At 41.1% G+C, this 12942-nt stretch overlaps 1 protein-coding gene across 1 annotated transcript; it reads left to right on the top strand.

Moving 5' to 3' along the window:
* The first annotated feature begins 7333 nt into the window (after positions 1 to 7333).
* Positions 7334 to 10819, top strand: LOC147430018 (uncharacterized). Its single transcript, XM_086495085.1, has 6 exons — positions 7334 to 7437; positions 7921 to 8131; positions 9104 to 9401; positions 9516 to 9631; positions 9743 to 9891; positions 10060 to 10819. The coding sequence occupies exons 1-6, from the start codon at positions 7334 to 7336 to the stop codon at positions 10817 to 10819; spliced, it is 1638 nt and encodes a 545-aa protein (XP_086351211.1).
* The last annotated feature ends 2123 nt before the right edge of the window (positions 10820 to 12942 follow it).

Raw genomic sequence — 12942 nt, 5'->3', positions numbered from 1 at the left:
CTTACAAAGACTTTTTGTACACGATCAAGCATCCATTTTCCTAAGCAATGACCATTGGACTTACCTTTGATTTTTGGAACCTTAGAATTTTGGAAGTCAGGTCTTTGAAGCCCATTGCTTGCACATTGCTCTTCTGCAGATGGTCCCCCTTTGGATCCCTATTTTCCCTCCTTTGGATCCCTACTGTGACCAGTCTGCTAGCCTTACCAATAATCTAGCTTTTTCTCCCTTGGTACTTCCCCATCTTAAATGATCAGTTTAACATGAGAAAATCATTAAGGATAATTAGATATTGGTTATTATGACATTCCCTCTCTCTTGAAATCATAGTCGTCCTCGACTATGGGGTAGAAAAGATAAAGCCTATTCATTAGTCCTTTTTCTAGCGGGTAGAGGATCCCTATCTTACCCTACGACATCGTTCCAGAATGGATGACTAATCCATTTGGTGCTTGAGAGCCTAAGGCACCGCAAGCATGTCTATGCATTAGTCCTATCAATATTCCATAGTAGAGTGGCACGCTCTACTTGGTGTTTGGAAGACGTCGTCTCCACAAACTTGATTCTAAGCATGCATACTACTTAACATTTGTGCACAATAATGAAAAAGAGTCTTATAAGACAAAAACTTTGTTCATTTTAAACATTTGTACATTTGCTTACTCTAGGGAAGCATTGTAAGCATTGACAAGGTTTAGGTTATCCTTTAATTGTATGCCTTGCATCCATCTAGCATCTTCAAAAGGATAATTCTTAAACTTAATAAGATACCTTCAGATAGTCTTACCGCCTCTTAATACCTTGTCTTCATGTCAGAGAATGGACTCGGGCTGCAACACCTCTTCTTGGTCCTTGATCTCCGATGGGTCTTCAATAGTTGGTTCTTGAGGTGGCTCTCCTTCGTAAGGCTTTAGTAGGCTCACATAAAAAGCATTGTGTATGAGCCAATGACTGGGCAACTTGAGTTGATAGGCCATGTCATTGATTGGTCTAAAAATCTAGAAGGGACCATAGTACCTTTTTGCTAACTTAGCATAGTACTTTTGGAGTCCCGTAGGATTCTTGCACGTTGTGTGCCTTAATCGAGCCTTGGGAAATTTAAGCAAGACCCAATCATTTTCTTTAAAGGCTTGGGGTCTTCTGTGCTTATTAGCAGCAGCCTTTTTCCTTTGCTGTGAGATAGAGATAGCATCCTTAATCTTTTGGAAAGATTCTTGTAGGTCTCGGCTATACTCATCTGCAGTGAAGATCTTCCCGTGTACCTTAAGTAGCAGGGGACTTTTTGATCTTCCCTCAATTAGTCGAAAGGTGCTTTTCTTGTGGAAGTATGTACACTGTTATTGTAGGCGTACTCCACTAAGGGTAAGTACTTCTCCGATTGGGACGTTTGATCTACTTCCATTACATAGGCTTTTAGTAAATCAAGAATTGTTAGGTTAGCTATTTCACTTTGGCCATCCGTTTGGGGGTGATAAGCCGAAAAGAAGTTTAGCCTTGTCCGTAAATTCTCAAAGAGATCCTTCCAGAAATTATTAGTCATTCTAGGATCTCTATCCAACACTATGGACATCGGCAAGCCATGGTACTTGAAGATTTGTGATATGAAGAGGGTTGCCATTTGATGGGCTTTGATAGTCTTTTTGACAGGTATAAAATGAGATTGTTTACTGAACCTGTCTACTATCGTCCATATTCCCATATTCCCATGGATAAACTTAGGCAATCCAAAGATAAAATCCATGGATATGCTCTCCTACAGTGAATTAGGGATTGGCAAAGGTTGAAGCAATCCAGTTTGTTTTCCTCTATCGAACTTTTTCTTTTGGCATACCACACATTTAGAAACATACTCTTGTATGTTTGCTTTCATGACAGGCCAATAGAAATATGTTTCAATCCTTTTAGGGTAGACTGAATACCTCTATGCCCTGCATAAAGAGGAGCATGAGATTCATACATTACTTTCTCACAGAGCGAGTTAGTAACGCATAGTCTCTTGCCATAGAGAAGATAACCATCTTGTAAGGTAAATGGTTCCTCTTTCTTCCCTAGTGCAAGGGTTGAAATCACATCTCTAAAATCGGGATCAATAGCATACTCATCTATCATAGAAGATAGATCATTGTGAGTTGCTATGGAAACCGCATTCACTCTCGGTTTTCTTGAGAGTGCATCGGCTACTTGATTATGCTTGCCAACAATGTGAGCCTTGAGAGTGCATTGGCTACTTGATTACGCTCGCCTTGAGAGTGCATTGGCTACTTGATTATGCTTGCCAACAATGTGAGCAATATGAAAATAAAATTGCAAAAGAAAACTTGCCCACCTCATTTGTTTGTCGACGAGCTTGGTTTACGTCATGAAGTACTTAATGCTTTGGTGATTCTTCTGCAGAATGAAAGGAGTCCCTAGTAAATAGTGCTTCCACAAGTCTAAGGCATGTAGAACTGTGAGGAGTTCCTTTTCATATATGCCTAGAGCTTCGCTCAACAGGGTCGAGCCTTTGAATTTTTATAGGCTATGGCATGCCCGTCTTGGAGCAAAACAACTCCAAGGAAATCACCAGAAGCATCACATTGGACCTCAAATGGCTTTGAGAGATCCGGTACTGTAAGCACAGGTTGAGAGATAAGCTTTTCTTTAAGCTTTTCGAAAGCATTTTTCTCCTTGGTAGATCATGTATACCTAACGTTTTTCTTTGTTAGGTCATGTATTGGTCTCGTGATTTGTGAGAACTTTTCTATGAAGCGTCTATAGTGTGCACACATACCTATAAAGCTTCTTAGTTCATGAAGATTCCTTGGATTAGGCCATCCTTTTATTACCTCTAGCTTTGATGGATCCATTTGGATGCCATCTTGAGAGATAATGTGACCTAAATATTGAATCTCTTGTAAGAAAAACTCACTTTTCTTTTGGTTGATATAAAGTTATTCTCTCGTAAGACTTGAAATATTACCTGGAGGTGTTGCTTGTGTTCCTTTATTGAATTAGAGTAGATGATGATATCATCAAAGAACACTCCAGTAAAGGTTTGGTGATGCCTAAATAGCTTGTCCATCAAGCGGTTGAATGTGGCTGGTGCATCGGTTAAGCCAAAAGGAATGACAATTTATTTGTAAAGACCAAACATAGTGCGAAATGTGGTCTTTACAATGTCTTGATCAACTATACTTATTTGATGGTAGCCACTTTTTAGGTCAATCCTACTGAAGTAGGTCGACCCTTGAAGCTTATCAAATAGGTCTTTTACCTCTGGAATGGGAAACCTATTTTTGATAGTGATCCTATTTAGTGCTCTGTAGTCGACACATACGTTATGTGGCGTCTTTGTTTTGCACTAATAACACGAGTGAACAAAATGGAGATGAGATAGGCCTAACCATGCCCTTCTCAACTAACTCATGCACTTGCCGCATAATCTCCTCTTCTTGAGCTTGAGAAACTCTATAAGGAGGTTTATTAGGCGGTGAACTTCTTGGAAAAAGTTCAATTGCATGGTTATCATTGCCTCGTTTAGGAGGTAATTCACAAGGGATGTCATCAATAAAGACATCTTGAAATCCCTTGAGAAATTTGGATAACTCTAATTCCTTGTGATTGTTTATATTTTCTTTTGCGAAAGCATTAGGTTCATTTTGAGAATCTTTAACAAAAATCATGTACACGGAAATAGAGCTCTTTATGGACTTATTGAAAGCTTGCGTATGTACAATGGGTATGCTGTTACCCAACTCTTTGGCATCTATGTACATATCTTTTTCCCTGAACCTAAACTAGATTTTCCTTTTAGGGAATTTAACGTTAGCAGCCAACGCAATCAAACCATGGTGCCCCTAGGATTACATCCTTGTGCTTGAGAGGAGGGATAAAGAAGTCCTCTTTGTCCACATAGCTTTGGACATGGAGCCTCAATTTCTCAATTAAGGGAGTCACTAAAGCTTCTTGCCCCTTGAAAGCACCATCGGTGGGTAGGACATCTCCCATCTCATAGGCTTGGATGCCTAGCTTGGTGGCCAACTCTGTGGATATGAAATTGTGAGTAGAACCAGGGTCAAAGAGAATAAAAGCATCATGTTCTCTTACCTTTCCCCAAGAGATCCTTCGTGGTGAGCTTCCTCTTCTTGGATTTTGACCAAGGTAGCTCTAGGAGGGTCATGGCGGATGTTCTTTTGGGGGCAAGCACGATACGCATGCCCTTGCTCGCCACATTTGAAACAACGGTAGGAGAGAGTTTACTTTTTGCCTTTGTAAACTCCCTTTTCCTTAGCTTTGTTGTTATTGGAATTGCCCTTAGGAGACTTTTGGACATTGTCCTTGCGCTTAGGCTCATTGGAACTCTTGTTTTCCTCTGGCTTAAGATTTCTCTTAGCCCCTATTTGGAAATTGATTCGTGAAGCCACCATGGTATAGTGTAGGACCGCAGATATGGTGCGTGGCCTTTGGGAGTTGACATAGTCTGCCATATATTTAGTTAAGCCCGCACAAATTTGTTGTTTTTGCTCTCCAAAATCCATCTTTTTGAAGACAATGACTTTGAGATTCAAGCTTCACCATTCGATGAGTACTTTGTCTTTGGCATCGATGGCCAAAAAATGCTTCATCATGGAAGCTCTTAAAGCTTTCCATGTTTGTGAGGCTTCACTGTTTGCCCGTAGGCTAGACCACCATTTCCTGGCGGACTTTTGAAAATGCATAGCTACATGGCGTAGCTTAGAGGAGTCAGTGAAGCCCTCATCTCCAAACGCCGCATCGAATTGTTGGATGAAGGCCAAGACTTTGTCCATAGCACTGAAGGTGCCATCGTAGGTAAGAAAAGAGATGTTATTTCCTCCCTCTTTGAACTTATTGAGCTTGGACAACCTCTTCCATGCGGCATATGATTTCCTATGGCCTCTTATTTTTGATGGTTCAAAAGTTGCACCATCGCTTTCTTCAGAAGATGAAGAATTTTAAGAAGATGGAGAAGAGGGTGACCTCTTTCTTGCCTTTTTCTTGCCTTGGTCCTCCTTGTCTGCACCATCACTTTCTTCATAAGAGGAAGAGGATGAAGAAGTAGATGGAGAAGAGGGTGACCTCTTTCTCACATTTTTCTTCTCTTGTTTTTTATCATCCCTCTTTGAATTATGGTGTGGAGAAGTGTGCAATGGTCTTTTCCATTTAGAAGGTGATGGAGAATGTTTTTCCCACCATCTTCATGGAGCCATCTCCGCCGAGGTGGCAGGAGACTCACTTCTTTCTTGTTCTTTTGGTGGGGGCTCTTGAGTTCTCCTTTGGGAAGGAGATGCGTCATCAAGGAGTAAATTTTTGAGCCCTTTGTATGGATCCTCTTCTTATTCTTGAATCGGAGAGAGGCTTCTTTTGGAAGTCTCACAAGGAGGCTTCCTAGGTACTCTCTCTTCATGGTGGGGAATTGGAGAATCCCATGAGCACGGAGCTGCCATTGCACTTGAGTTTGGAGGGATGGATTGCCCATGGCTTGTTGAAGCCTAAAAACAAGGTAGTTAACAAGCATAGGGGCATCATTAGTAGCCTGCTCATTAGCAAAATCAAAGAAACTCTCATTGGACCCCTTTGTCTTCTGGCCAATACGAAGCAGAAGGGCCATTGGGATGCTGGATGCTCATTGGACCCCTTGGGAGACTGTCCAATAATCTTCTAAAGAGCTTAATTTTTATTGGTTCTTTTATCAAGTGTTTTTAAATGAATTAAAACTAGATTTACTCTAACCTAATTCTCATTGGTCCACCTCTATGGCCATCCAATAGGATTTGAGTGTACCTTGTGGGCAATTGGGCTAGGGAGCTGACATGTGTCCACTATGCCCTTTGTGTAAAGGGGATTGCATGAGTGTGTGTGTGTGTGTGTGTGTGTGTGTTTCTCTCTCATGCCCTACTAAAAGGGCTCGCCCCCTCCTCTTTAGGAGCTTACAAAGACTTTTTGTACAATATCAAGTTTTGGAAGTCTGAATGGGCTGAACCTTAGGTCTTTGAAGTCCATTGCTTGCATATTGCTCTTCTGCAGATGGTCCCCCTTTGGATCCCTATTTTCCCTCCTTTGGATCCCTACTGTGACTAGTCTGCTAGCCTTACCAATAATCTAGCCTTTTCTCCCCTGGTACTTTCCCATATCAGTTTAACATGAGAAAATCATTTAGGAGAATTAGAATTAGTTAATATGAAAAAAATGGTGCATCATTGAAGGGAAATGGACAAATCACGAGACAAAACAAGTGCTACTACAAGCCTAAATACGATGGGAATGTTCAATACGTGCCAATGAAGCCACAAGGACAACACATGTATCGCTACCCGACGAATATGGCACCCATGCAGAGTTCGCCAATGAATATAGAGAGACCATAGCTAGTATTAGGCCAACATCCACCACTCCCTAGTAATAATGCTGTATTGGTCAAGTATATGCTACTCGAGGGACATATGGATGAGCAAGCTCTAGTACCTGTTGCTCCATACCTTGAAACAAGGTCTGTAACAATGGGAATAGAAGAAGAGTGGTATAGCCAAACTGCTGCAGTCCTTATAGAGCCAATGTTTCAAGCACCTACTAAAACAACACTTGTTAACTTTATTGCAAATCAGGGGGCAAGACCACCAATGGTCAAGCCAATGCCCAAACCAAAAACTGGAAATTGTCATAACTGTGGAGCGGAGGATCATTGGAAGAATGACTATCTCAAACCAGATAAGAATGCATGACCTATAGAGGCTTATTGTGGGACATGTGGATGAAAGGGAGGACACTTTCTTGAAAATTATCCTAGGAATCCAACCAAAAAAGGAAGAACTCCTATAAACATAATTCAAATCATGTCAAGTAGTTCATCAGAAGGGGAACCAACTGTTCCTACTCGTGACGACTAGAGCCTAGGACAAGGAGAACAAGCAGAAAAATGCAAGTGGATCTGACAAATCCAGTAAATCCTTTAAAAATTCCAGGAAAGAAAGACGCAAGAAATACAAACTTAAGAGACAAAAACAATGAAAAGAGACTGAAGAGAAGATACGAAAGGAAACGAAAGAAACAATTCAGACTCCTTCAACAGAATTCAAGGAACCAAAATCAAAATCGATTAGTTCAGTACTGGCGACCAAATCTATGAACCAATCAATGCAGCTTTGGAGGCTTTCCAAGTTGGGTTGAAAGCGGTTCAAACCCTGGAAATCAATGGAAAAATTATCCAACATCGGATATGGAAGCAGCTAGACTAGAATCTTATAGAAACCTTGTGCAGATCACACAAACCATGATGGAAAAACAAAATCCACATTAGGAGGTTGCAAAAAAACTGGTTGAAAATGAGAGTGAAACCATGAAGGAAAGAGTTCAAGAAAAGAAAGCGTTGGGAAACATGGCAAATGATAAAGCACCATCACCTAAACTGGAAGTTCTTCATATTGAGGAACGATGGAGAAGGTGCCGATAGTTGAAGGAGACTGGCCGAACTACCTATGGAAAAGGGTTAGAGAAGCGAAAGATGGGAGTATAACCTTAAAATCATCTCTAGTTGTGGGAAGTTCAATTTGATAGATTCCCCATGGAACTGGATAAACAATTATTATATGGAGATTGGAGATCCGAGCAGTCACGCTCTTTTAAAACTGGAACTTTGCGGATGCTACCATCCTACTTAGGAGAGAATGAAGAGAAATCCATGGTCTTGGTGATTCTTCTACTGAGGAAAACACTCGTCAAGTTAATGGTCTGGTCATTGATGTCTCTGAATTACAAAGTTGGTATAATCAGTTACAGGAAAGAGTTGTGATAGGGCTCTGTCATGGCTTAAGGCCCCCTGCAAAAATTTTGAAACAATGGATGCATCAACACTGGGGACCACGTAACATTCGACCTTCAAATGTGCACTATCTTCCCAATAATTACTTTTTTGTTTTTTGACAGAGCTAGTGATGCTCTACAAGTCATTAGCCAAGGACAATGGCTAATAAAGAAGACCCCCTTAACTGTCTTCAAATGGTTCGAAGGTTTTAACCCTAGAAGCAGCAAACCCTCAAAGGTTCCCATTTGGGTGGATTTTCTTGACCTGCCAGTGGAATTTTACCCCTGGCTAGAGAAGTTGGGAGCCACCCTTGGAGAAGTTCTAGGCCAGAAGGTCAGAGCGGGGATCAACCCGAAATGGGACCCCCAGCTTCTGATAGAGATTGACATCCTTCAGGATCTTATCTATGAGATACCCATAAGTGATTCTACATGCAAACTGCTCCATAGCCAAAGATTTCTATATAGGAATTTGCCTAATGCGTGATTTCATTGCATGAAGCAAGGACATTTAATAAAAAACTGTCCTGATCTTGCTTCCAAAGAACCAGAGAAGGAAACTCTAGGGGATCCCGACAGAAATTTTCAGCAGGTACAAAAGAAGAACTCCATCAGAGGACCCAGAAAGAGTAAACCTTCTGTTGCCAAAAACCAAAACCAATTTGATTATCTTCAGAGAGTATGTGACCCTCTTAACTTGGAAATTGCAGATGACGACTCTGAACAAGAGCAAGAAAAAACCTCCACCCCCGTAAATAGTCAACAAAGACCTAAGTCTTTGCATACCACCATTCAAGATCAAGGAAGATTCTTCAATCCCCCTAACCCTGTAAGGGAGAACCAGACCCCCCCCCCGTCCCAACGATCTAACAAGAGGTACAGCTTCCCAGGAATCATCCTCTGATAGGGAAGAGGAAACAATCCCGGATACTCAAACCCTTGCTCAACAAGGTGAAATTGCCCATGATCCTTTTGTTAAAGAGTTGGAAGAAGAAGATCAGAAACAACTTCTCCAAATGGTTAACTCTCCCTATCTCTCTGAAGACACTACTATGACAGCAGCTGAAGAAGAATCCCTCCCCTCACAATTGAAGAGCAAAACCAAGAGAAAGAAAGAGAAAAGCCTAGACCCCACAAGACTCTCAATCTCTATGGCCAAACCCTCCAAAAACAGTAAAAAATGAGATGCCCCAAAATCAAAGGAGTCACTCTGAATTGTAAAGGACTTACAGACCCTTTAAGATCTCAGGTTATTAAAAATTGGCTTGTGGAGACTAACTTAAAACCTGATTTAATTTGTTTATAGGAGTTCAAAACTTCTGGGAAAGCACTCATGAATAACCTCAACAGACTAGGTGCTGGTTACTGTTGGTTTGTTACAAATCATCAACATGGTAAAGGAGGTGCTGCACTGGCAATATCAGAAAAATACAAGGACATTGTTGGAAATGTTACTAAAGGATCAAATGGTAACTGGGTTGCCATTTTCCTAAGTGCTCCTTTCAACAACAATGTTATTTCCATCTATGCTTCTAACTCAATTGTTGAAAGAGCTATAATATGGGAAGAACTTTCTAATCTTCCCAATCCCTGTCTTATAGCAGGTGATTTTAACATGGTAGAAACAGTGGATGACAGGTGGAATAAAATGGGTCAATGCATTCAAGGCAAGGAAAACCAGAAGTGGAAATCCATGTTAAATAGGATGTAATTGATAGATATCTCTGCTGACATTGGTTTTACATGGTCCAACAAGCAGGAAGGACACTGCTTCAGAGCAGCTCGACTGAATAGAATATACATGAATGCCAGCCTTCTACAAGACCACTGGCAGGTGAGTAGTGAAAAAGATGCTACTATGCTTCTCTCAGATCACTCTCCTATCATTTTTGACCTTCATAGAGAAGAGTGCATATATAGAGCTGGTTGGCCCCATATGGATCAGTCTTTACTTGATTTAAATTACATTCAAAATAAGACCAAAGACATTGTTAAAAAGTGCTTTAATCAACATCATTTTGCTTTTAAAGCCTGGGATCATATTGTTAAGGAGATTCAGTCCCTTATGACCAATTACAAAAAAAGGCCAGAGAGGTAAGGGCTCATAGAAGGATGACGATCAAGATATAGCTGACCTTGAGGCAGCTGACCAGACCAACAGTCCTCCCCCCCCCCCCCCCCCCCCACCCCCCTCTCTTAGAGCTTAAGTTAAGGCTGAGGCAAGAGGAGCTCCTAGTAGCTAAAGACTCTTCTTTGAACCAGGGATTATTGGGTTGGTAAAATAGACCAGCCCAATGATCAGATGTATGCGCTTCTCAGAAAAAAGAAAATAAAGGACTTCATTCCTTTATTAAAGGATAAAAATGGATTTGTGGCTTCTTCTCATCAGGACAATCTCAATGTTGCTAAGGATTACTACCAAGATATCTTCTCATCTCCTCCTCAAAGAGGGGCGGGCCATACTATAGGAAGAGCCAAAATTGCTATGGCAAGAAAGAAAATGGTCGCACCCGACCTTGCTAGACAGTTGGACCTGCCTCTCACAGAAGGGGAGCTGAAAGACTCTATTGACTCTCTCAAAAAGGGTAAATCCTCTGGTTTGGATGGCATTACAAATGAATTTTTTCATGTTTTCAAAGATTTTATCACTCCTTTTTTTATGAAGATATGGAAGGAAGTTGTTAGAATAGGAGCTCTTCCAACCTCAGCAAACACTATTGTCATAAGGCTCATACATAATAGGGGGGCTAAAGATGACCTAGGTAACTGGAGACCAATATCTTGTTTGACTTCTATGTACAAAGTTTTTGCTCTGGCCCTTACTAGAAGAATAAGTCCTATCATGCACAAGATTATTCTTCTTGAACAGAAGGGATTCATAAAAGGAAGGTTCATACTGGATGCCATCATCACTCTGTGGGAAGCTATGGATTATGCTCAAGATTCAGGTCAAGATTATGTCTTCTTCAAAATTGATTTCGACAAGGCTTATGACAGGATGGAATGGGACTTCATCTTCTAGTCCATGCATGATATAGGTTTTGGGAAAGCATTCATCAAATTTAGCCGTCTTATGCATATGCTAGACTCTCAATCAATGGTGAACTAACTGACTCTTTTTCCCTGACGAAATCAATAAGGCAAGGATGCTCCATTGCCCCTCTCCTGTATGCAATGTGTTCAGATGCTCTCGACTGGCTGGTTCAAACATTAAAAGGAATCAACATACCAAGAGCTCAAAAAGACCTATGCCTGCAACAGTTTGCAGATGACACCAACTCATTAGTCAACAATGAGGATCGGTACATCAAAGAGTTCTGGGAATGCTTGGATACTTTCTGTGCTGCTAGCGGTTCACAAATAAATCATACCAAAACAGGTTTTAAAAGTTCAACAGACTTTATTCCACAACTAATTTCTGATGCAGGCTATAAACCCATACAGGATGGCCAGGCGTTTAGACTCCTTGGCATCCCTATGGGATTTAAAATCACCTTTGCTCAAAGGTGGGAGTGGGTTTTGGCTAAGTTTAGACAAAAAATTTACAGACGGAACAGCTATCAAAAGTCATTATCTTCAAGAGTTTTTGTTTTGAACCACTATCTCCTTCCATCTTTAATTTACTTCTTGTCTTGCTGATCACCAGCCAAATATCAGCTCAACAGAATCTTCTCTATGGCAAGGAGTTTCCTTTGGGGAGGAGATTTGGACCATCCAGCTATACCAAAAGTCTCCTGGGACATCTGTTACACACCGAACAAAAGCGGAGGTCTCGGGATCTTGAACCTCAACTACATGGCCACAAGAATGGCAGGAAATTGGATCCTTAGATCCATAGACAGTCAAGATAATTGGGCACTACTGGTCAAAAGGAAGGTGGCCTCCTTCTCCCTCTTGGAATACAAAGCATGGTCCAACATGTCCCTCCGAGACATCATTGTCTCTCCCTTAAATTTCAAACCCACAAGATCCAAATTAATTTGCAGATTGTGGGAAGCTTGGAGTCTCATCAAGACAGGCTGGAAACCACCTAAACTTACAATGTCTAACCATTCTTCTTTTTTGGATGATTCACCCTGGTTTGGCTTTTTTTGCAGTAAAAGCAAAATGTCCCTTGTCAAGAAGAGCTCACAAACTCTTCAAAAAAGGCATCAAAACTTGGAAAGATTTATTGCATAAAGATACCTAGAAGCTTGAGGATGATTTTGGGGTCACTGCAAGGGAGGCTGCCTGGTGTATAGAAAGGCTGCAAACAGTAAGAGGTATCTTCTCTACTCCAGGTAGAGAAACCAAACAGGGAAAATTAACAATAGTGGCAAACCTTATGCTTACACACTTTAACCAAAAGATTGGACTGGATGAAAAGATGAAGAAGAAACTCAACAAGCAATGGAACCTTCAGTGGAGCTCAAAACAGTGGTCTTACAGGTTCAAATGTATCTGGACTTATCTTGCGGCGGCCACAAAGCACAGCACTGTTATCTGGCTGATTCTTCACCAAGGGATCTGGACTGGAGCAAAAGCCCTCAAAATTGGTAAAGCGGATGGCAAATGTAGAAGATGTCTCTATGTTGCAGAGGACTGTAAACACCTATTCTACCATTGCCCCAAGAACTCATTCTTGATCAAAGAACTCAGTGCAATGTGCATGAAGATGGGCAAGTGGAAATTAAGTCTGGAAGATGTACTGATTGGTAATTGTAAAGGTCTAGATATTCTGTTATCGAATGTGTGGCGGGGATTTATCCTCTGGTTTATATGGTCGCAAAGAGTAGCTGCTAATATGCAATCCTCAACTTCTCTTCTCCTCAGTCTTTTAAGGCGTGACTTACTATCCTCTACCTCTCAACTTTGTATAAAAATCACAGAAGCCCCTGACCCTATTGCTTCCATCACTGATATTCAGAAGGAGTTCAGATGGCAACAATGGAAATGTCAAGTGTCTAAGGTCTATTCTCCTCTCAGACTTTGTATGAGAGATCTCCTCCTGTAATCTCCTAAGGGGCTGTCCCACCCCCTACCTGTGGGACCTTTGTATTTTCCTCTCCTTCATTTAATCAATTTCACTTTGCATTAAAAAAAAAACAATGAGCATGTGTGTGTCTGGTTTGTGTATAAGCAGTTGTGCGAGCATTGGTTGCACAA

The sequence above is a fragment of the Adiantum capillus-veneris genome, chromosome 22 (genome assembly GCF_014529385.1).
Source record: "Adiantum capillus-veneris isolate H3 chromosome 22, ASM1452938v2, whole genome shotgun sequence".
Lineage (NCBI taxonomy): Eukaryota > Viridiplantae > Streptophyta > Polypodiopsida > Polypodiales > Pteridaceae > Adiantum > Adiantum capillus-veneris.
This window is presented reverse-complemented; position numbering and strand designations above follow the sequence as displayed.